Genomic DNA, 21,551 nt, shown 5'->3' with positions numbered 1-21,551 from the left:
TACTCTGTATTTGACTTCTTGGACATAATCAGTTATTTTAGAGTTTGGGTCTGACTATAATATCTGTAGATATTTCCTGTGACTGTATCTATGATCTGTTTTCCTCTTAATGTTTCAGTTAATGACTTATCTTTTATTTGCCTGTTACTTTTGTTGGAACCGTTTGTAAGGGCTGGTCTACATTTGCTTCCCTGTTATTCTGAGGGTATAAACCTTTGTGGTGATCTCAGCTGAAAGCCTGGGGTGTTTTTCAAGGGCATTCCTCCTTGGCAGACCCTGAGTTCCAATTTGTTTTCCTAACCCAGTGAATCTGCTGAAAGCTTTGCTCAGCTTCCTAGCTGTTTCATAGTATCTTTGATATCAGCAAGGGGGTTGAAAGAAAATGTTGAATCGAACGTCAGGCTCATAACTGGGTTTCCCTTCTCTGTGGGATCTTGGCCCATCAAGTCCTTGCTGCTTTGCTAGTTCTATGATTCTTTTGAATATATGTTTATACATATACACGTATATACACACAGTCCAGTACACACATTCTCAGTCAGAAGAATGGTCTGGAACAAACTAGCTACCATTAGCAGAAGTAGAAATCTTCTTTCTTTGTTCTTTAGCCCACATGGATTTATCTCATTCTTTTGAATAGTATGGATATACCATACTAATTTATTCTTTCCCCTATTGCTTGACATGTAAATCATTTTAAAGTAGGCCTGCAATTAAAGACAATATTGCAATGAAATCATCTCTATACACTTGACAGAGAATATCTATATAACAGAGCTGTAGAAGTGGAATTATTAGGACAAAAATTTGATTCTGCTTTCCCAAAAATTTCCCTCTAAAGTGTGACTTTACACTCTCAGTCACACTGCATCCGAGTTCCATTTCCCCAAACTTCTGCCAATTCTGGATATCATAAAAATTTTTTTCCCTATCTAAATGGGCAAAAAGTATTTTTGCTTTTTACTTTTGTTTTGTCATTGATTACCAGTGAGGATAAATATATTTTATATGTTTGTTTGTGATTTACTTTTTCTTCCTCCATGTATTACCCTGACATCATTTTTCCACCTTTAAAATTGAATTGTTTGTCTATTTCTTATTAAAATATAGGAGTATGTTACATATGGCAGAGATTATATATCTATCACATAGGCTGCAACTATATTTTCCCTTCCTATGAATTGTATTTTAACTTTGTTTATAGCACCTTTCATCATACAGAAGACTTACATTTTCTTTTATGGCTTCTGAGTTTTGGATTTTGTTCAAGAAAGACTTCTCCACCCTCAATATTATAAAGAGAATATGAAATAATCTGATATATTCTCTACTAGTTTTGATTAATGTATTTTAATCTTTCATTTGTCTTGAAATTATGTGTGTGTATGGTGTGAGGTAGGGTAAATTTGTCCCCTCCACCCCATATTTCCCCAGTTAAAGAGTAGTCTACCCTTTCTCCCCTGTTTTGAAATGACACCATTTTGATATGCCGTTTTATCATATACCAGAATTCAATATACCCATTAGTCTATTATTCTGTTTTTTGCCTTTAAAATAACTCCCTTAGTGATTCTGGTACAGTTGGGCCATATACTGATTTTAGGAAGCCTCTGATTCTAGTACAGCCATCCATTTGATTTTTGCACACTCTTGAACAATATTTTGCCAAATATTGCTAAGTCCAACAATAAACCCTTTGACACTCCTTCAGGAAGTAGCTTATGAATGAATTCATACAGATGAATGATTCTTTTTTTCAAATCAAAAGAATTTCTGAGTAGTTGAATTTAAAACACTCCATCTTAAGGTGCCCAGTTTGCACCTTAAAGAATCTGCCCCCAAGTCCAATCTGCTCTATGCTGCAATGTTTTGCCCTCTGTTTCTTTCTTTTTTTTTAAAGTAATTATTCTTTTTTAAAAAACTTTTATTTATTTTAAGTGTGTTTTTACAGGACCCATTAGCTCCAAGTCAAGTAGTTGTTTCAATGTAGTTGTGGAGGGTGCAGCTCACAGTGGCCCATGTGGGGATCGAACAGGCAACCCTGGTGTTATGAGCATCATACTCTAACCAACTGAGCTAACCGGCCGCCCTGCTCTCTGTTTCTTTTGAACTCCCTCTCAAAAGGGAAAGTCACATTTCAGCAAGAATATTCTGACTTAGTGATCCCCGAAAGATGGAACAACCTAGCAATTAGAGGTGGACTGGGCTGCCTACAGTCACCCTAAGAACCTACCCCCCAGGTAGCTAAACTCTTACCTGAGCTATTGAAGTTATGAAATAAGTCATTGAATTATACATTTGAACTGGGTGAGTTGTATGGTATGTGAATTATATTTCCATCAAGGCTTTTAAAAATAAAAGAAAGAAGAAAAAAAGAAAAGAGAGAGAGAGAGGAAGGCAAGCATAAACATGCCCGACTCTCTACCCAACCCCTTGTTGACTTCTGCTTCTCCTTGGGACAATCTTCAGAGACCACTCAGTGTTTGACACAGATAGTGTTAGCCCAAAGTACTTGTCCTTCTTCTGGGCTTCTCAAATATTTGTGTTCTCCTTCCATAACTGTTTAGGTTCTTACCCCATCTATCTTACTATAGTTATCTGAGTGTTTGATTGCCTCCTCCAGGAGACAGTAAGTTCCCCCAAGGCACAAACTGTGCCTTGACAGTGTCAGCATATCTACAGTAGCAGCAGGCATGTTGTGTGACTCAGGTAGGCCCCCACGTCACATTTTCACCCAGAGTTGAATTTCTTCCTGTTGTCAGCAGTCAAGAAAAATCTGAATTTAATGCAGACTCCCTTCTGTTTGTCCTCTTTCTGAATGATATTAGAATAGGCAAACCACCATGAAAAACATGTTCAGACAAGAGAGAGGCCAAGAACAGGGGAGCTTGGCATGCTGTCAACCATAACCCAGCGTTAATTGATCATTGTCCCTAGACATCTACAGATGAATAGATGGAGTGGGCACTGGAGGACAGAAGCCTCCTCTGCCAGGCCCAGGCTCCACCCAACACAAGCTGTGCAGCTACGTGAGCAGTAGGAAAACCAGTGGAGAAGTAACAGGGAAGAGCCTGTGCTGTGTCCCAGTCAGTTTCTCCTCCTGAGGCTGTGAGACAGTGCAACGCCTTTTCTCTCTGCCCATGTCTTTGCCAGTTGTTTTAGGTGTCATCCTTTCTTGTTGGATCTTAGATACATGTCCATATTTGGCACCATTGTTTTTGCTTTCTTATTAGGGAAAAATATTTTTTTTCCTGATTACAAAAGCAATAAATTTTACTATGGAAAAATTGCTAAATAAATGATAGCCTCCTTCCAATCACCCAGAGGAAACCAGTTGCTAATACTTTGTTGTAAATCCTTTGAGAGCATTTTCTATGTATAGTTAAACATTGGGGTCACATGATCTATATAGTTTTGTCACCTCACATTTTTTCACTCATCAATATATCATAGACATATTTTTAATCAATACGTAAACATCTGTAGCATCATTGTTAATAGATGCACCATAATTGATTTAATAAGTCCCCTCTTATTGGACACTTAGGTTGTTTCTAATTTTTCACTGTTATAAATGATACTGCAAGGACCATTATTTTAACTAAACCTTCGATCATGTATTTTCAAGCATGTAATTATTGTGTTTCTCATTCCTAGGAATTTTTTGACGTGTGGCCAGTCCTGATGGGTGAAGCTCCACCCTACACTGGTCCCAGGACTCCAGATGGAAGGGTAGGTCTCTCTCTGGCCTGTTCATTATGATCAAATGTTTAATGAAATTCAATTGTAAGGCAGTGTAGACCCTGCTGATGTTTCTTTATCACTTGGGTATTTATTTTCTTTGGGTTGGGTTGTCTCCCTTGAAGTTATAATTCCTCCTAATAGCCAAGCCCTGTAATTTGCAAGTTGTTTTTCATATCTTGCTAGAGTTGTACAGTAACCTGGTGGGGTTGAGCAGGATGACATCAAAATTCTCATTCCACAGAAGAGGGCATAGCCCGAGAAAAGTCAAGCAACTTGGTCAAGAATTCACCCAGCAGGAGTTCAGAATTATAGACAGAGCAGGAAATACCTTTAATATCTAATTGAAAGCATATAAATTGATAGCCAGAAGCTCAATTCCAGCCAACAGATAAACTTGTTTGGCTGCATATCTTTAAAAATCTTTTTACTTAAAAAAATGTTTGAATTAGTAGCTTAGCACTTAAAAATCAAGATATTTCCCATAAACATCTACATTCTCTGTGCCTTTTGAAAAGGTGGAAGATCAGTCAAAACTTGACCCACAATCCCGCAGGGTAAATTTGATTGGAGCTGAGTATCAGCTGCCTCTTTGGAATGTGGCCTGAGCGCTCTAGTTTGCCACAGTCCCCATCACTCCCTCTTGGGTACACCTGGTCCCTGCTCATATTTATGTTTCTACCGGGCCTCTAGGCACTTGAGTTTGTGACCTCTGGTCTTATACCATTGCTTCATTTTAAATATGAGGAACAAACACTTTAGAAAAGCTGAAATGACATATGTGGGATGCGGCAATGATGCAGAATAAACAGATCTGGTACTCAAATGGCCTATAGAACCTGTACCTGTAGAATGACTGAATGACCTTAGCTGAGGCCACACAGGGTAAGTAAGCAGCAGAGTCATGACCTGAATTGAGTTTTAGTCCAGTGCTCTTCCCACAAGCCCTTTTAGACTGTCTGAAATAGCATATCAATTTCTGCTAGGCGGCTCGGTTGCACCCAGCCAACCATGACCCTAACCCACAACAGAGGGCCGTGTGTGTGTGTGTGTGTTTGTGTGTTTGTGTGTGTGTGTGGTGTGATAGACTTTATTTAGTCTTAATTCAAACTCTTGCTTATGAGCTACATATACACACCAGAAAAGATTTCAACCGTGGAGTCTATGGTCTGCTGTGCTTTATCCAAAATGACCTTTATAACCTGCTGTTGTCCAGTTTCAGACTACTTTTTTACCCACACAATTTCATAGTTTTCTTTGGGAAGACTGAGTCTTCAAGGATTGCATCATGTGCCTCTGTCAAAAATAATTTGGGGACACTTTTCCTTTTTAAATACAGCTTTTTGTGTTGGTGTAGCTGACTTGTTACCACCGAGCTTTTTCTCCAGTTCACATAAGAGCTGGACTTGTATTTCCTAGAAATTTAGAAGGAGAGAAACTGGACTAGATATCACCATAGCTTTCGGGCAACACCAACTTCAATTAACTTTAATTTCCTTGGCTACTATGATACTCAGTTCCCTGAGGTCAGAGGTCATCTCCAACTCCAAGACAGCCAGAGAAATGTTGGGCTCTAACTTATCTGGTTCTTCACCCTCAAGCACCCCAATCTTTTTTTTTTTTTTAATTGGGGAAGGGGAACAGGACTTTACTGGGGAACAGTGTGTACTTCCAAGCCTTTTTTCCAAGTCAAGTTGTTGTCCTTTCAGTCTTAGTTGTGGAGGGCGCAGCTCAGCTCCAGGTCCAGTTGCCGTCTCTAGTTGCAGGGGGCACAGCCCACCATCCCTTGCGGGAGTCAAACCGGCAACCTTGTGGTTGAGAGGATGCGCTCCAACCAACTGAGCCATCCGGGAGCTCAAGCACCCCAATCTTTAAGCCTGAACTGAACAGGACATTTTCTCACTCAGCGCCAGCCCAGAAAAAGCTGCCCATCATTTGATCAATTCAAGGAGTGTTGGTTTCACTGAGGTGACCAGCACATTCATAGTTAAGACTTTTCTTTCTCCAAACCCTTCTCCACCTCAGGTAGCAAGGGCTCAGTCAGTCCTTGCAAGAGTATGAGGCCTTGCATTGTGATGGAAAAGGCCAGAGGACTTTGGTTTGGGTTGGTTGCTAACTTGTAGGGTGAATTTTGTCAAATAATTGATGGTCTTCAATTTTCCCATCTTTGGGATGCTGTCACTGAATCCATCTCCAAAGTATGTTCCAGGTTTTCAACACAGCTGGAGAGGAAAACACACATAGGCTTGAGCTGGGGCCCAGATACAGCATGACAGGACTGGCCAAAAGTAGATCTTCTGGAAAGAGCATGGGTTTGTGGAAAGAAAGCCTGAGTTCAGATCCCTGCTACACCAGGTAGTTATATGGCCTTGGGGAACCTCTCTAAGCCTCACCTTCCTCATCTGATTAAGTCACTTACTCTTCTCAACTAGTTTATGAAGGACGTATCCTCATTTTCCTCATTTGACAGTTGAGGAGGTTGAGGTCTAGAGGGGTCAAATCATTTGTACAAAATCAAACCCAGGATGCTTTTCTTTCTGGTAACTGATACTACCATCATGTTTTTTGACATTCCCTTTGCCTTCTAACATCACTCTCACACTTTATCAGCCACATTCCCATTAGAAATACAGCTTTTGTCTGGATTTTGACCAATTAACCTCCCTAAATCTTGGGTCTGAAGCTCCCCAATAGCAGCTACAGCTCACTTCATCTCCTTTTAAAAAGAAAATGATGTACATGTGTATTTTAATTATTAGAAAGTTATGCAGGCTAATTAGGCTTTATGGGGAAAAAAAGTGGCACTTGTTTTAAAACTGGTATATTTCCATGCATGACGATTTGGCTATGGCTGCATCTGTAGCTCTTTCAAAGACCCTTGTGTTACAGCCTGAGCTGCTCAGGTAGAATGTAACAAAGGTGATCTTTGATGGCTTAGTTTTGACTTTCCGAAGGCTGGTGAACTTCTATGTGAATATGGCCTTGAAGACAGCTTGGCTGAACTACAGGGTATGAAAAAAGCCCTGTTTACCTAAAGCACAGTGATCTTTTTGTTGCTTTCTGTGAAAGCAAATTAATTCTCCTGTGTGTTTCAAAAACAACACTTCCATTTCTAACCTTTCTAAAGGAATCTCGTGATCACCCCTGGATCGGGCAGCCTGTGGGGCCCCGGGAGCTGGCAGCTTGCCTGGAAGTGCAGGGCACAGCCCAGGCCCAAGGACAGATGTCCCCAAAGCAAAGACCTGAAGAAGGTCGAGAAGGTTGTAGAAGCCAGCCTCCTCCTCCTCCCAGGTGGAAACTTAGCTCTACCAAAGTCACAGCAGATAATTCAGCCACGTTTGCTTTCTACTAGTACCTACAGGGTACAACTTCACTTTTCTCAAATGTTCTTCGCAAAGTTTGTTTGTATTTGTTGAAAAACGAATGCATGGGCCCAGGGACAAGCTCACACCATACAAAAGGTAACACCACAGAAATCCAGCCTCCTGAGGCAGACACGGTTAGCGACTATCTTTTCAGAAATGTCTATGGAGAGCCCGGTATTCCTGGATATATATACGTATTCCACTGCCACCATCCTCAACAAACGTGATGATTCTGTCTTGTGCCTTCCTTTTCCCACTTGATTGTATTTCAGCATCTTTTCCTATCACCACAGATATAGTTCCGTCATTCTGGAGACATGCAGAGTACCCACTGTATGCAGGCACTCAATTTGGTTCACCAGTCTCCTAATGACGGCCATTAGGTTGTTTCCAGCCTTAGGAAAGCAGTCTGGCTGAGACCCCTGGATGGGGCAAATGACACTTTTACCCACATTTGGGAGTATATCTATAGGATTCATTACTACATGTGGAATTACTGGGTCAAAGAATATATGCATTTTCATCTTTGAGGGATATTGCTAACTATCCAACCACAATCTCTGATTCATAGCTGGGAGCAGCTTTAGGAATTATCTAGTCCAGTTTTTAAATTCCTCTGATTGTCTTAGAATCCCAGACTTCCACAATGGCTGCCTTGGCCAGGGGTTAATGGGCGAGGAGGAAGGTAGGAAAGGGAATGAGAGACTAGGGATGAGGATTTCTATGTACCCAATGCTTCTGCCCTCAGGGCAGCACTACTTCTCATCTCCTCTATGTGATTGAATCTCATGCTTTGTTTGGGCAGCGAGTTCTGCTGCTTAACAGCAACAATAAACAAACACCGCTGATTTTGCAGCTGGGGAAACCGAGGCCCAGAGAGTCCACACAGGAAAACCAGGAGTACACACAGAAAAACCAAGAGTACAGCACGAGTCTTCACTCTAGGTCTATTCTTAGCTCCAGTTCATCATGCTGTGGGGTTCATCTAGTCTCCCCTTGCATGCTTCCTACTTGACAGAGCTCAAGTCTACCCTGAGGCCGCTGATATCTTTGGACCGGTTCTGGTTTCTGCCTCCTGTTAAGCCAGAGTGTGTCTCCTAGAAGGGATCAGTCATGGTAGCGGCTGCCAATGCTGGTTGTTGAACAGCAGAGCCTATTCCTCACGGGCCTAAAGGAGGTCATGGTTGCCTGTCAACCAAATGGAACTTCAGACTCCCTTGACTGGATCAGGAATTCTTTTCTTTGTGGAAGTTCTGAGTCAGAAGGCCTGAGTGGGGCCAAAGTATCTACATTTAAATCTCTAGAGCAGTACTTCTCAAAATACGTGTAGTAAAGGAACAGGATTTTTTTTTTAAATTTCTAATCCACTTTTCAAAATGTATTAAAATATATAACTAGAAAAATACAAATTTAAAAAGACATGCACAATGTAAGTCTCCCCGCCCCCCGCCATCTTGTTTTTTAGTTTCAACAGACCTAACTTAGTCAAACTGCTTTAAAAGTTTCTCAATGCCGACTGTCAATGTCTGTTTTTATCTTATCATGAAATGGCAACAAACAGCTGGCAGACAGTATCAGTCCAGGGACCACACTTTGAATAGTGCTATTCTAGGTGAGAGTAGTGCCAAGAATAAAACAGTTTTAAGCTATTAGCCTTAGGTGACATAGCAGAATGAGTACTGGGCATGAAAGTCAAGGTTCTGGTCCTGGTTCACTGACTTACTGTAAAAGAATCCTTTCCTCTCCCTGGGTCTCATTTCTCCCAGTTTTGAATGGTGGCTAACTTGCCCGTCATACCTGGAAGTTCAAAGGATCTAATAAGGTAACTGATTTTTTCATGGAGAGCTGAGGGAAAGGAGCCAACTGCCAGTATCCAAGTACATGTCAAGAAGTCATGTAATTGAACAGACCTATTCTAAGAGAATGGAGTTTTAATGGTGCAAGGAGGTGGGAGGGAGGAAAGAAGTGGAAAGTGAGTTAGAAGGCATGAGGCATAATTGGGAAAACAGGTCTGGAAGAGCTGACATAGCAAAGAGAACAGTTGTGTGGTAGGAATGAGTGAAAAAGGGGGCTGTGGTCGTGGAGCTGAGCCCTGCATGGAGGATGGCTGGGTTGACAATGATTCTAAATGGGTCAGGAGCCTCCTTTCCCCCTCTCTCTCTCTGTAGACTCCAACAGCCGTCCTTCTCTCTTTCTCCTTGTGTGGAAACCCCAGACCCCCTTGGAACACTGCCCATTCCTCTTTGCAGCCCCAGATCCCAGACCCCGCTTGGCCACTGTGAGCTGGATCCAAGGAGGAGCACACTAAATCCTGAGAGTCAGCTGAGGACAGGGAGCTCCAGAGGCAGCTGGGACACACCCTTAGCGAGTCAGGCTGGTGCTTCTGGAAAACCACGGGGCACACAGTAAAGTACAAGGCCTGTCCTATGGACACACTTCTGCTGAAGTTCTGTCTCAGACTCTGAAGGGACATATTTCTCTATCTCTTTCACTTAGGAAATCAACTTTTACAAGGTCATTGACTACATCCTGCATGGCAAAGAAGACATCAAAGTAATTCCGTAAGTCACATGACAATACTTAACTTCAAGTGGACAGTGAATGCTGCCCTATCATGTACCCAAAAGGAAGTGAGAATTAGAATATTTGTAAACATTCTGAACGGCTGCCACAGTATACGCCATCTAAACTAATAGAGGGGAAAATTTAATAAGAAATAAATGCTTTATCAAACCAAAAGAAGGCAAAATAAACGTTTAGAAAGGACGTAAAGTAGGTGGGAAAAATACAAAGTGAACATCAAGATGATATTTAAATCCAAGGTCATCAGTGATTACTTTAAATGTAAATCAACTGAATGTTCCAGTTAAATGACAGAAATTGCCAGGACGGGTAAGAAAGAAATCTCTCACATTTTATTGATTCTAAGATGCACAGTTTTCTACTTTTTGACATTTCTTAAATAGATTCAATGACATTGTACAATTGTTATCAGCCAGATTATAGTCAGATGTATTCGTTATTGCCTGCCTATGCGTGAACTTGGTCACAACCATTCATATTGCTATGACTTTAGTTGAGTTATATGGATTGTTGGTTGAAACCACATTGAATTTAATTGCCACATAAAATAACTTAAAGAGCTTATACTATGATGCAGCATTGAAACCAAAAGTTGCTTTGAATGGCACAAAAAGACAGGAAAAAGTGAAAAATATGATACAAAATCTACGTCTAAATTCTGAAAGAACTCTGAAGATATTAATAAAGTAATAATTACAAGTTCAAAAAGTATAACATCACAGATTAATTGGCAGCATTTTATCTTTCTCTGTTGCATATAAGAAATAGTTTGTCAAAAAACTGATGACTTCCTAGAGATGAAGAAGTACTGTATTACTGTATATCCTGTGTACAAGAGATCTATCTAGAAAATAAGAATACAGGGAGGTTGACAGTAAAATAATGAAAAAAACATATACCATGCAAATGCTAATCAAAAGAAAACTGATGTAACTATATTAATATCAGATAAAAATAGACATTATGTCAAAGAGCATTAGTAGAGAGTGGATGTGAAGGGGCAGACAGAAGCTATTTATCACATCAGTTCAAGGAATTACAATAGGGGAGCGGGGTGGTAGATGAGGGTAAATGAGATCCAATATATGGTGATGGAAGGAGAACTGACTCTAGGTGGTGAACACACAGTGTGATATATAGATGATGTATTACAGAATTGTACACCTGAAACTTATGTAACTTTACTAACCATTGTCACCCCAATAAACTTTAATTAAAAAAAGAAATTAACAACAAACAAGCAGAAAAATAAACCCAAAGAAAATAATAAAGATAAGCCCAGAAATTAATGAAATATAAAAAGGTAAATAATGAACAAATGTCAAAAGTTGGTTCCTTGAATAGATTAATAACACTGATAAATTTGTGGCAAGACCAAACAAGGAAAACAGAAAAATCGAATGAACTGTATCAGGAATGAAATGAGGGCATAACTACAAATGATACACATGTTAAAAAGATAATAAGATGTTATGCCAAAAATATTTTAAATCTAGAGGAAATAGGCAAATTGCTAGAAAAGCAAAACATACTAAATACAAAGCATGACGAAATAGAAAACTATAATAGTCTTAGAGCAATAAAATAAACTCTTCCCACGAAGATACTACAGGCCCAAATGCCTTCAGGGGTGAGTTCTACTAAAAACTTAAGGAAGAAATAATGCAATTCTTGTACAAATTATCCAAGAGAACAGAAAAGAAGTGGCTGGTATATATTTGATACCACAACCCAGCAAGGGCTGTATGAAATAGGAAAATTCAGACCAAGCCCATTTGTGAACATAGATGCAAACATCCTCAATAAAATATTAGCAAATAATAACTAAAAGGACAGGAATGCAGGGTTGGTTTAAGATTTTTTTTAAAAAAATCAATCAATATCATTTGCCACATTAAGAAAAACATGATATCATTATCTTCATAGAAAAGAACTTTATTAGTCTTCTAAAGAGACTTTTTTTAAAGGTCTGAAAATACTAAGTATTGACAGAGACACAAAACCAAGGAAACTCTAATATACTCCTGATGGGAGTATAGATTGGTACAATCAATCACTTTAGAAAAGAGTTTGGCCTTATCCAGTAAAGCTGAAAATGTGCACATATTATTTGTACTCCTAGATATATACCATGTAGAACTGAGAGCTTATATACACCAGACTAGCATCGTTGTTAAACTGAGTGGAAATGTCCACCAACAATTGAATGGGTAAATTGTGCTACAGTCATACAAGGGAAAACTCTAGGTCAATACTCTAAGCAACATGGAAAAGAAGCCAAATGAAATATTATATACTATATGATTCCATCCAAATGAAGTTGAAAAAAGGGCAAAATTCAACTAGAGGGTACTGGAAAGCACACTTAGGTGGTAAAACTCTACAGAAAAGCAAGAATATCACTTATAATGTCAGAACAATGGTTAGCTTTGGGGTGAGGGAGAAGGCTGCCAGTAGGAGGGGCAGGTCAGTGGCTTCCAAGGGGCCGACAACATTCTTCTTGACATGAGTGTGATTTCATGGATGTTCACTTTTGAACGATTGATGAAGATTTTAATGCATTTCTCCATGTGTATCTTTTTCCTCACAATAAACAAGTAAAATATAATACCCCTCCCCCCATATTTGTAATACTGTTGTGCTAAATAAACATGTAAAGCACCTAGCTTCATGCTGGGTAGGTGGTAGGAGCTCACCATGGGTGCGTTTTCCCACTCTCTCTGTGGTATTAAGCTACATTTCTATGTAAGTATTAATGGAGGAAAATGATGGTTTCTATTTTTTGCTCAGCAGCCAATAATAATCTCTTGAATGAATGTTGTCTCTTTTCTTGGCAAGTCAAACTCAGTGTGTAGTCAATAAAATGTAGTTTATCACTCTGTCTCAGTGTCTACATTTGGACATTAAGATACTAAGCCAAGATCTGGGGCCCGTTCAGGCATAGTGAAGTGAATGTAAGTGGACGCTGGGAGCCACCAGAGAGTAGAGGGAAGGAAAAGACCCAGATTTCAGTTTTCAGTCCAACTGTTCTTACAGCAGAGATGACCATTTGTCTTTGGTCTTTACAGGAATCCACCTCCTGACCACTGGGCTTTAGCAAGTGGTCTCCCCACGTACGTTGCCCAAAATGGCCTGGTAAGTAATACAACTTTGAAGGGGAAGAGTTGAATCAGGTGGGAGAGTGAAAGGATTTCAGATCAAGAGAGTGGAAAACACAATGGAAAGTGTGGATCTGTAAAAGCCTGATTCTCTCATTTCTCAATTCACTTGGCAGTGGGTCCAAGAAAATGAACAGAGAATTGACATTTGAGAAAATATGAAACACGCAGAAATAATCGTTAGATGGAAAGGTGCATAATCTCACTGATAAATAAAGATACTTATGCATATGTCAGGGACAAAATCACAACTGGCTGGTCTTTCAGGCTCTAAGGACCACGGCCTAAGTCCTAACCTCTCATGCCAGAGACTTGGCTGCCAGTCACAACCTGTCATCTGTGCCACATTTCCAGCCATACCATGTATAGCAGAGTTCAAATGCCCCACCATGCCCCACCCACTTGGGGTCAAGGGTGGAGTGGTAGCATCCTCTGTCCTAGAGAGAAGGGTCATGTCTGTTAGCTGCACGTCACCCCCATTTTTGGGCCTGGTTACCCCAGTATCATTCACAGGCACACACAGAAACAGAAGGAGGCTTCAGAACTTAAGTCTGGAGACCCTGCAGAGGGTAGTGTCATGGAAACCAAGGAAGTGAAAAAGTTTCAACAAGGAGGGAGACAACCAAATGCAATGAAAGTGATTTGTGAGATAAGAACTAAACCCCATTGGGTTTGGCAAGTAGGCCACTGGTGGCCTGATAAGAGCAGATTTGGTAGCGAGGTGGAGACAGAGACCAGTATGTGGTCTGCTGAGGTGTGGATGGGTAATGAGAAGGTAGAGAATATCTAAGAAAGAGGAGAAAACCTGGGTGGTTTCAATAGAGTCTATGTTGGGTCAAGCGGGGATTTCATTGTCAAAGATGGGTGTGACTCAAGCATGCTCAGGGGCGAGGGGAAGGAGCCCTCAGAGAGAGAGACCAGGAGAGAATGATGGTTACTGATGGAATTGGTCCAAGGAGAGGCCAGAGGGCTAGTGCAGTGGGTGAGCAGTCCTCAGACAGGAGCAGGAACAGCTCACCCTCTGGGACCACAAGATCAGGCCCATTGGGACAGGCAGGGTCACTGCAAGCCCATACGGTGCCTTTCTGAGAACTAGAACAAGCCGTCTCTTCTCAGTGGATGAAAAGTGCAAGGCGAGGGGCATGGCTCCACAAGTCAAGAGCAGGCTGAATTTCAACCCCCAGTCCTCCCCTCTGCCATGTGCCTTGGAGCAGTACACACATTACACAACTGCACACAGTGGCCAGGGTTCAACCATGGGCAGGGTTCTAGAAGGGTCAGATAAGTGCCATGTGCATGATAAAGTGGTCCGATTTTCAGAAGAGGAATCTGGCAATATACAACCAGAGCTACAGCACCTTTTATTTCTTATTCTACTTTGGGGTTTATACCTCAAGCAAAAACTCCTTCCCGACAAGACAGATTAAACAGAACCCAAATCTGATTGATTCAAACATGTTTAGAATAGCATTATTTATATTAATCAAAAGAAAAAACAGGACACAACCCAAATATGCAACAAAAGGGGAGGGGGGACAACGAAACAGGATACTATGCAGCTATTAATCATGACAAATTGTAGACTTAACTTTTTCAAAGCTTGGAAATGACTTAGGAGTGAAACAAATGGTTAAGAGGTAATTTTATAAAGTAGTTTTTCTGTCCAGTAACCTCAGTTAATAATTCAAAACGATCTTGAGCATGTCTACCTAATGGGAAGAGTGTGACTGCCTTGGGTAAGAATGCAGTGTTTCTGAAATAGCATGGGGTGCTTTCCCTGGTACTCGATAAAGTCTAATCACACCTTCATTATTCCTTTTCACGGCTTTCAGATTTGCAACATCATGAATGCGCCTGCAGAGGACTTTTTTGAATTCCAGGTAAGTCATTTTTTAATTTTCTCTCTTCATCATATGATATTTCTCCCACAAAAGAGGATTAGACTATATTCGAATCCATCAACTTTATTGGGAGGCAGTCTCAACAAAATGAAAACATGAGTAGGAAAAAAAAGTCATTTGCTCATACAAGTGGGCAGGGAGTTAATTTGGTAAATTCCACTGGGTTTTGGCATTCACCCCGTTTGCTTTCTGGCCTCAGGACCTTTGCTTATGCTGTTCTCTCCCCAGCCGTCACGTCCTGCCCAAATCCCTCTGCCCTTCAATGACAACCTCAACTGCTATGACATTTCAATGATGTTTTATTCTGTTTTCCTTGGCTGAGTATCCTTTCTGCTTTCATGGGATTTTTCATGGAATATTGTTTAGTATTCCACTTGATTTTGTCTTTTTCACAAATGTTTGCGGAGAGCAGCTTCCTTGCCAAGCATGGGCATAATGCTACACTGGTTACAGTGGTGGAGACAAGTGTGGCCTTTGTCTCCAGGGAGCTCATGATCATATGGGAGAAGAGGCACAGGGTGGGTAGGGGGGTGCTGGTCAGGAGAAAAGCACAGCATAGAGGAGGGGCTCTCTCTGGGAGCCTGACTTCATCTGGAGTGTATCAAGGAACGTGTCCTTGAGAAATTCTATCTGGCAGTAAAGCACAGGAAAACTGTACTAAAGAGAGAGTTTGCTGGAAGGCAGTAACATAGGCCAACAAATCTGCATGTGACATTAAGGAGGAGAGTGGCAGGAGGAGATGCTACAGAGGTAGACAGAGGCCAAATCAAACAGGCCCAGAAGGCCATACCAACAAGTTTGTTTTTCTTATTGTATTTCCCTTGCTTCATCTTTTATGATCCTGCCTTGTCTTTTAGACCATTCCTCTTAGCAAAATATTGTCTTCTTTTTGTCAAGGTTCTTACCTTTCTTGACATCTTCACCTCTAGGTGTCCTGTCAATGTTTGTTGAGTTTCGCATGCTAGGCATAAGAAAAACAAATCATTAGCAATCAGGAAATAATTAAGAAGGAATTAAAAAGGACTGCTAGGAAAATTAGTGAGTTCTTTTTTTTATTCTTTAAAGAACAGTATGAAAGAGCTCAGAGAGAACATACTTCCAAGTTAAAATTGTATGTCTTGTGTTGTCATTTTGACCCTATCAGCGTGATAAGCCCAAACTGTTCCTGGGATCTGTTACCCTGATTATAATCATGACAGGACTTGGTCTTTTACTAATTACAGTTTACTGTGATGAATTATAGTTTACTCACATTAGTAAATCAAATCTGATCTTGTTTTTATTCCTCCCCATTCATCCTCCACAAAATAGACACCTGAGTAATTTTTTTTAACACACAAGTTGCATCAAGTGACTTCCCTCCTTAAAAATCTGTAATGTTTTCCCATTTCACTTTCAATAAAATCTGCCTCCGTGTCATGGCCTTCAGAGGGACGGGATTCCCTGCAGGTTAGGGAGAGAGTTGAGGGGAAAGGCAGCTCTTGAACTTGTTTCCTGAGCAATAGCCCTCTGCTCTTCGGCTGATGTTCTGTATCCCTCTGGAGACCCTCTCTCATCCTGTGCTGAGTTCCAGTGTTACTTAAATAACAATTATCATGTCGCTACCTTAAGAGTCTTGGAACTTCCAAACTGCAAGACTCTCCAACTCCAGGAAGCCTTCCTTGACTTGCTTCCCTCCTCTGGCTCCCACGTTACCATCAAGAACTTCCCACATGCAGTGTAATTGCTTGTTTACCTTCCTGATTATGATCAACCTGAGGCAACATCTGTGCCTCATTTGCCTTGGTTTCCCCACCTTCTAGGTCAGTTCTTTGCAGGTGGTAAGATGTGTGATAAATGTTTGCTGAATCAGTGGGAAAAGAGTCTAGAAATGATGTTGTGTAGTTGTCCCCATTTTACAGATGATGAAAGTGAGGCCCAGGCAGATGGGAAGTGACTCACAAAGGGCACCTTATGATCGACTGAGAAATGTCACCCTCCATTTTCTCGTTTGTTCCATGATGCACATATTCTTACTTTTGTCCCCATCTAAAAGTGGAAATATTGAGGCCCACAGAGACTAAATGACATGCCAAAGTAATACAGAAAGCTCAAGAGGCAAAAGCACAGGTTATCGCTACTTCATTCAAAGCTGCCAGAATTCAAAGCTTAATTCAAAGCTGCGAGAATCCCAAACATGGCCCCTTCTAAGCCAGTCCCCTAAGGTCAGCACCTATATCTGAAAGGGAAATACTGGACTGTTTGTGCACATCGTTATATTCCCAGCACACAGCACTCTGCCTGCCATATGACAATCCTGACAATCTTAGGGTAAAAACACTATGGCTATCTGGTTTAAGGAGCTCCCACCAGGTGGGCTATCGGCTCATGGTGTTTGATGACTAAAACCCTGCAAAATCTAGCAAGGTTTATCCTCTTGCTGCCCCCTCCACCAATCAGGGCCATGATGCAGCATGCCGTCCACCACAGCTGCCTCTGCGGCCTGGCACCTGAGGAAACCTACTCTGGTTCTTCTCTTGCAGAAAGAGCCTCTGGACGAATCTGGGTGGATGATTAAAAATGTACTTTCTATGCCAATTGTGAACAAGAAGGAAGAAATTGTTGGAGTGGCCACATTTTACAATCGCAAAGACGGGAAACCCTTTGATGAAATGGATGAGACCCTCATGGAGGTATGGTGTGTGAGGCCTTTTGCTACTGAGATTCAGCTATTCAGACTCGGCTTGTCACAAGCTGGGCTTCCAGGGCCACATGGTGGGGGCCCTGGTGTGCTGCTGCCCTATCCTGTGGGGGGCGAGGGGGTGGCACTCACCTTGTAGACACTACCCTAACTCAGCTGCATGGCTGCTTTCTTTGCTCTCACTTCTGCATTGCCATATGTTGTCAGAAACCCACATTCCACTATTTAAAAAGTAATAAACCTTATTTTTTAGAGCAGCTTCAGGCTCACAGCAGAACTGAACAGAAAGTAGAGTTCCCATCTCCCTCCTGTTCCCCTCCACACACAGCACGTTCCCTTTTTGTGAAGTTATGCATAAGAACGAAGCTTTATGCGTGTCAGTGCTTTATTGGAAGTGTATTCCCACCCAGTATTTTACCTCCTCCTCACGTCTCTTGAAAAGGGCAGCACAGGGTTTATCAAACTCATTTTATAAGTGAGAAAATGAAGACTTAGAGAGTCTTGCCCTAAGTTACAGAGACAGGATAAAACCTGGCTGTTCTACCTCTGATCCATCCTTCTTCCCAACCCCCCTCCCGCACCCCCCAGTCTTTGGCTCAATTCCTGGGCTGGTCTGTCTTAAATCCTGACACTTATGAGTCAATGAACAAACTTGAAAACAGGAAGGATATTTTCCAAGACATGGTCAAATATCACGTGAAGTGCGACAATGAAGAAATCCAGAAAATCCTGGTGAGTCAAGTTCTTTCCTTGTTCCTATCCTAGCAGAGACTGTGCCCTGGGGGGTGTGGCCAGAGGAAGGCGGGACTTACACGCCATACAGCAGACACAGCTGTGGGCTTGCTCACTGCCCTCTTCCCTGACTCGCACAGGGGTGGGAGCTGTGGGCCCTCAGGCTCAATGGATGAATGGATGAATCCACGAGTGCCAGCGAGTCATACATAATGGCTGCTCTGTGTGGCCTGGGAACAGCTGTCCCTTGTAGAGCCACCTCAGACCTGGCTTACCAGCTCTAGAAACTCCATTTGTCACTGTGCTCAGGGCTGACTTGGTACCAGAGATGGAGTCATCCAACCACAACCCCTGCTGAGAGAAAGCTCTGTCTGACTGACCAGTAGATAATGGTCAGTTTATGAGACTCCCTCCTTGTGGTCAGCTCACGTAGAAGCCATCAGGTCAGAGAGGAGTTTGGTGAGCAAAGAAGGAAGACAGAGGAGGTTAGAGGCTAGTAGGGAACCCTCAAATAATTTCATCACTTTACAGTGTATAAGACAATTTCACACTACTTATGATATCACTTGATGCTTAAATACAGCCCTGTAAGATGGGCAGGATAAGAATTTCTATCCCCATTGTAGAAATGAAGAAATCGAGTCCCCAAAGGGGAAAGTAACTTGTCCCCAAATCAACCAGTTCCTTAAATGGGTCTAACTTAACCTTTATCAGGACAGCGAGCAAATTCTCTGCCACTCTTATGAATGGGCGGCCTCATGAGGTCGTGTGCACCCCATCAAGAGAGGTATCCAAGCAGAGGCTAGATGGTCATATGTCAGGGGTGCAATAGAAGAAAGTCCTACCTGGGGTGGGAAATTAAACGAGATACACATATGAGGATTCGTGATTCATCATTCTGGGATTTTGGTCTTAAAAAGACTAAGATTTTAAAAGTAAATTGAGTTAGCCAAATGGTTTTAGATATGATGTCCAGCTGAGCTCCCAAGACCTTATTTCTAGACCTCGCAAGTGGAAACAACAGGCCAATGTTTTCAGAGGCAATTTCTTAAGCGGGAAAGATATCATAACAAATTTGGTCATTTCATCCCAATAATGATGGATTGTGGACCCTATGGAGGCATGGGCTCAGTGAACCAGTAAAGGTTAATAGACTGTGCTCTGGGTCAAGAAATCAGAAACAGGTAAATGGGTCCAGGTTCCCCTCTCCTCTGGCAGATGGGAAAACAGGCCCAGAGAGAGAAGGAACTTGCCTCAAGCCACACAGTAAGTGAAAGAAGAGCTGGGACCATGAGCAAGGCCTCCTGACTCCTAGTCAGTAATAATAACAATAAAAATATCAATAACAACATTATTTAGTTCTAGTGCTTACTATGTGCCAAACACTGCACTAAGTGATTTACGTTCATTACGTATTTAATTCAGTTATAGATATATCTATTTTAAAAATGACTTTGCATCATCTAATTTAATTCACCAATTAAGTACTTTTGTTGGCCCCGTTTTACAGATGAGGAAATGGAGGATCAGAGGCACTCAATAACACTGCTAGTAAGTGGCAGAGCTCGAATTTGCATGCAGATCTCCATGGCTCCAAACCCCTTGACTTTGAATTTCCTCTATGAATGTCAAATGGCAGCCTCTCTGAGTCAGTGGTTCTGTTGCACGGACTTTAGAAAGGAAGGAGAAAAATGGAAAAGTGGAGGCCTATTTACACGTTAGATGTAGTAACCTATTTTTTTTCTTTTTTTAAAATCCCTGCTATTTTGGGCCCTGGCAGAAAACCAGAGAGGTGTATGGGAAGGAGCCATGGGAATGCGAGGAAGAAGAACTGGCTGAGATCCTGGTAAGCACTGGCCCTGACATATAACAAGTGCCCGGTGTACCCCGAGTAGGTGCAGGGATCTCTCTGCAAAGCATGACCCTTACCACTCAGACCAGGGACCAGTACTGAGACCAGGACAGTGCTGAAGGAGGATGGGGAGAGACCCAGGGACCGTTCACGTGCCCTAGTCACTTGATGCCGGTCCTTCCACAGCAAGGAGAGCTGCCAGATGCAGAGAAATATGAAATTAATAAATTCCACTTCAGCGACCTGCCCCTGACAGAACTGGAGCTGGTGAAATGTGGGATACAGATGTATTATGAGCTCAAAGTGGTGGATAAATTTCACATTCCGCAGGAGGTAAGGTCAAAACAAACCTCTCTGATTTCCCTTTTGCTTCTTTGCTTTTCTCCCTTTTAAAACTCAATCTGTAAACTTAATCTATACTTAAAAAGAGTATACCTTTGGCTTTTAGGGTTCAAAGCATTAGTCATGTTGCACAGATGAGTCATTTATCAAAAAAAAAAATAAAAAAAAATAGAGAGATACACAGTTCCTCTGAACTGTGGTGTTTTGGAGGCATTGGCTTCTTGCAGTGGGTTCTCAGGCCCTGAGTTCTGAGGGCTGTGAGTATATAGGAGGCAAAAAAAGGTCCTATAGTTCAACAAGAGTGGGAAATGAGGTTAAATCAATTTAAAGAGGACTTTTTCCCTGCATGATCTATGTATTCTGCTAATTGGGGGGTATGGGGGATAGACACAGAAGATGGGGGTGGGGTGTACTGTGTGTAGAATTTCCCAGACTTATTTGATTCAAGCAGCAGTTCTCATAGTATTGCCCCAAGTCACATCAGCACCACCTGCGAATATATCAGAAACGCAAATTCTCTCGCGGGCGCTCCCTCTCTCAACCCCAGCTTTCATGAATCAGAAACTGTGTGTTTTAACAAGTGCTCTGGGTGATTGCCATGTACACTCCAGTTTGAGAGCCACTGATGCAAAGCTCCCTTTTGTTTTCCTTTCCTGAAAGACTCTCAGGACAGCAGCTCTCTTGGGCACCGTTTGGGAATCACTCATGAAACTCAATTGGTGGAACAAGTGGAGGACTCACAGCCACCTGGCTTTATAACGTCCATTTCCGTAGTATTTAGTAGTTTGCAAGGTGGTTGGCCAACATTAGCTCATGTATTGCTACAGCAGTTCCCGCCTCCTGTTCCAGGCAGGGCAGAGGGCGCCTGGCACGTGGGAGCTGCCTCACTGACGTATGTGTTCACAGGCCCTGGTGCGGTTTATGTATTCCCTGAGCAAGGGCTACCGCAGAATCACCTACCACAACTGGCGGCACGGCTTCAACGTGGGGCAGACCATGTTCTCCTTGCTGGTGGTACGCATCGGGGGAGGGAAGTGCAGTGGCTGGGGGCTCCTGCCACACCAGACAACCTCCTGCAGCTCCACACAGCAGCAGTGGCATTTGCTGCTTTAGGAAAATACACATGTGTCATGCAGGGAGTCACGCGGGGTCTCTGGTCCCGCTCCCCACATAAGAATGCAGGACATGGTGAGGCCA

The 21,551-nt window shown here is 42.0% G+C and overlaps 1 protein-coding gene across 2 annotated transcripts in view; it reads left to right on the top strand.

Annotated features, from left to right (window-relative positions):
• The window catches only part of PDE6A (phosphodiesterase 6A), a 59,211-nt gene that overhangs the window by 22,460 nt on the left and 15,200 nt on the right, over positions 1 to 21,551 (top strand). For both annotated transcript variants that reach the window (XM_019734308.3, XM_088798704.1), the window contains 9 exons: positions 3,658 to 3,732; positions 9,603 to 9,667; positions 12,758 to 12,824; positions 14,680 to 14,727; positions 17,271 to 17,420; positions 18,017 to 18,160; positions 19,941 to 20,006; positions 20,199 to 20,345; positions 21,261 to 21,368. In XM_019734308.3, coding sequence (XP_019589867.3) covers positions 3,658 to 3,732; positions 9,603 to 9,667; positions 12,758 to 12,824; positions 14,680 to 14,727; positions 17,271 to 17,420; positions 18,017 to 18,160; positions 19,941 to 20,006; positions 20,199 to 20,345; positions 21,261 to 21,368 — 870 coding nt within the window. The remainder of the gene's footprint in view (positions 1 to 3,657; positions 3,733 to 9,602; positions 9,668 to 12,757; positions 12,825 to 14,679; positions 14,728 to 17,270; positions 17,421 to 18,016; positions 18,161 to 19,940; positions 20,007 to 20,198; positions 20,346 to 21,260; positions 21,369 to 21,551) is intronic.

This window comes from Rhinolophus sinicus, chromosome 5, assembly GCF_057876585.1.
Source record: "Rhinolophus sinicus isolate RSI-liver-muscle chromosome 5, RSI-T2T, whole genome shotgun sequence".
NCBI classification, from domain to species: Eukaryota; Metazoa; Chordata; class Mammalia; order Chiroptera; family Rhinolophidae; genus Rhinolophus; species Rhinolophus sinicus.
This window is presented reverse-complemented; position numbering and strand designations above follow the sequence as displayed.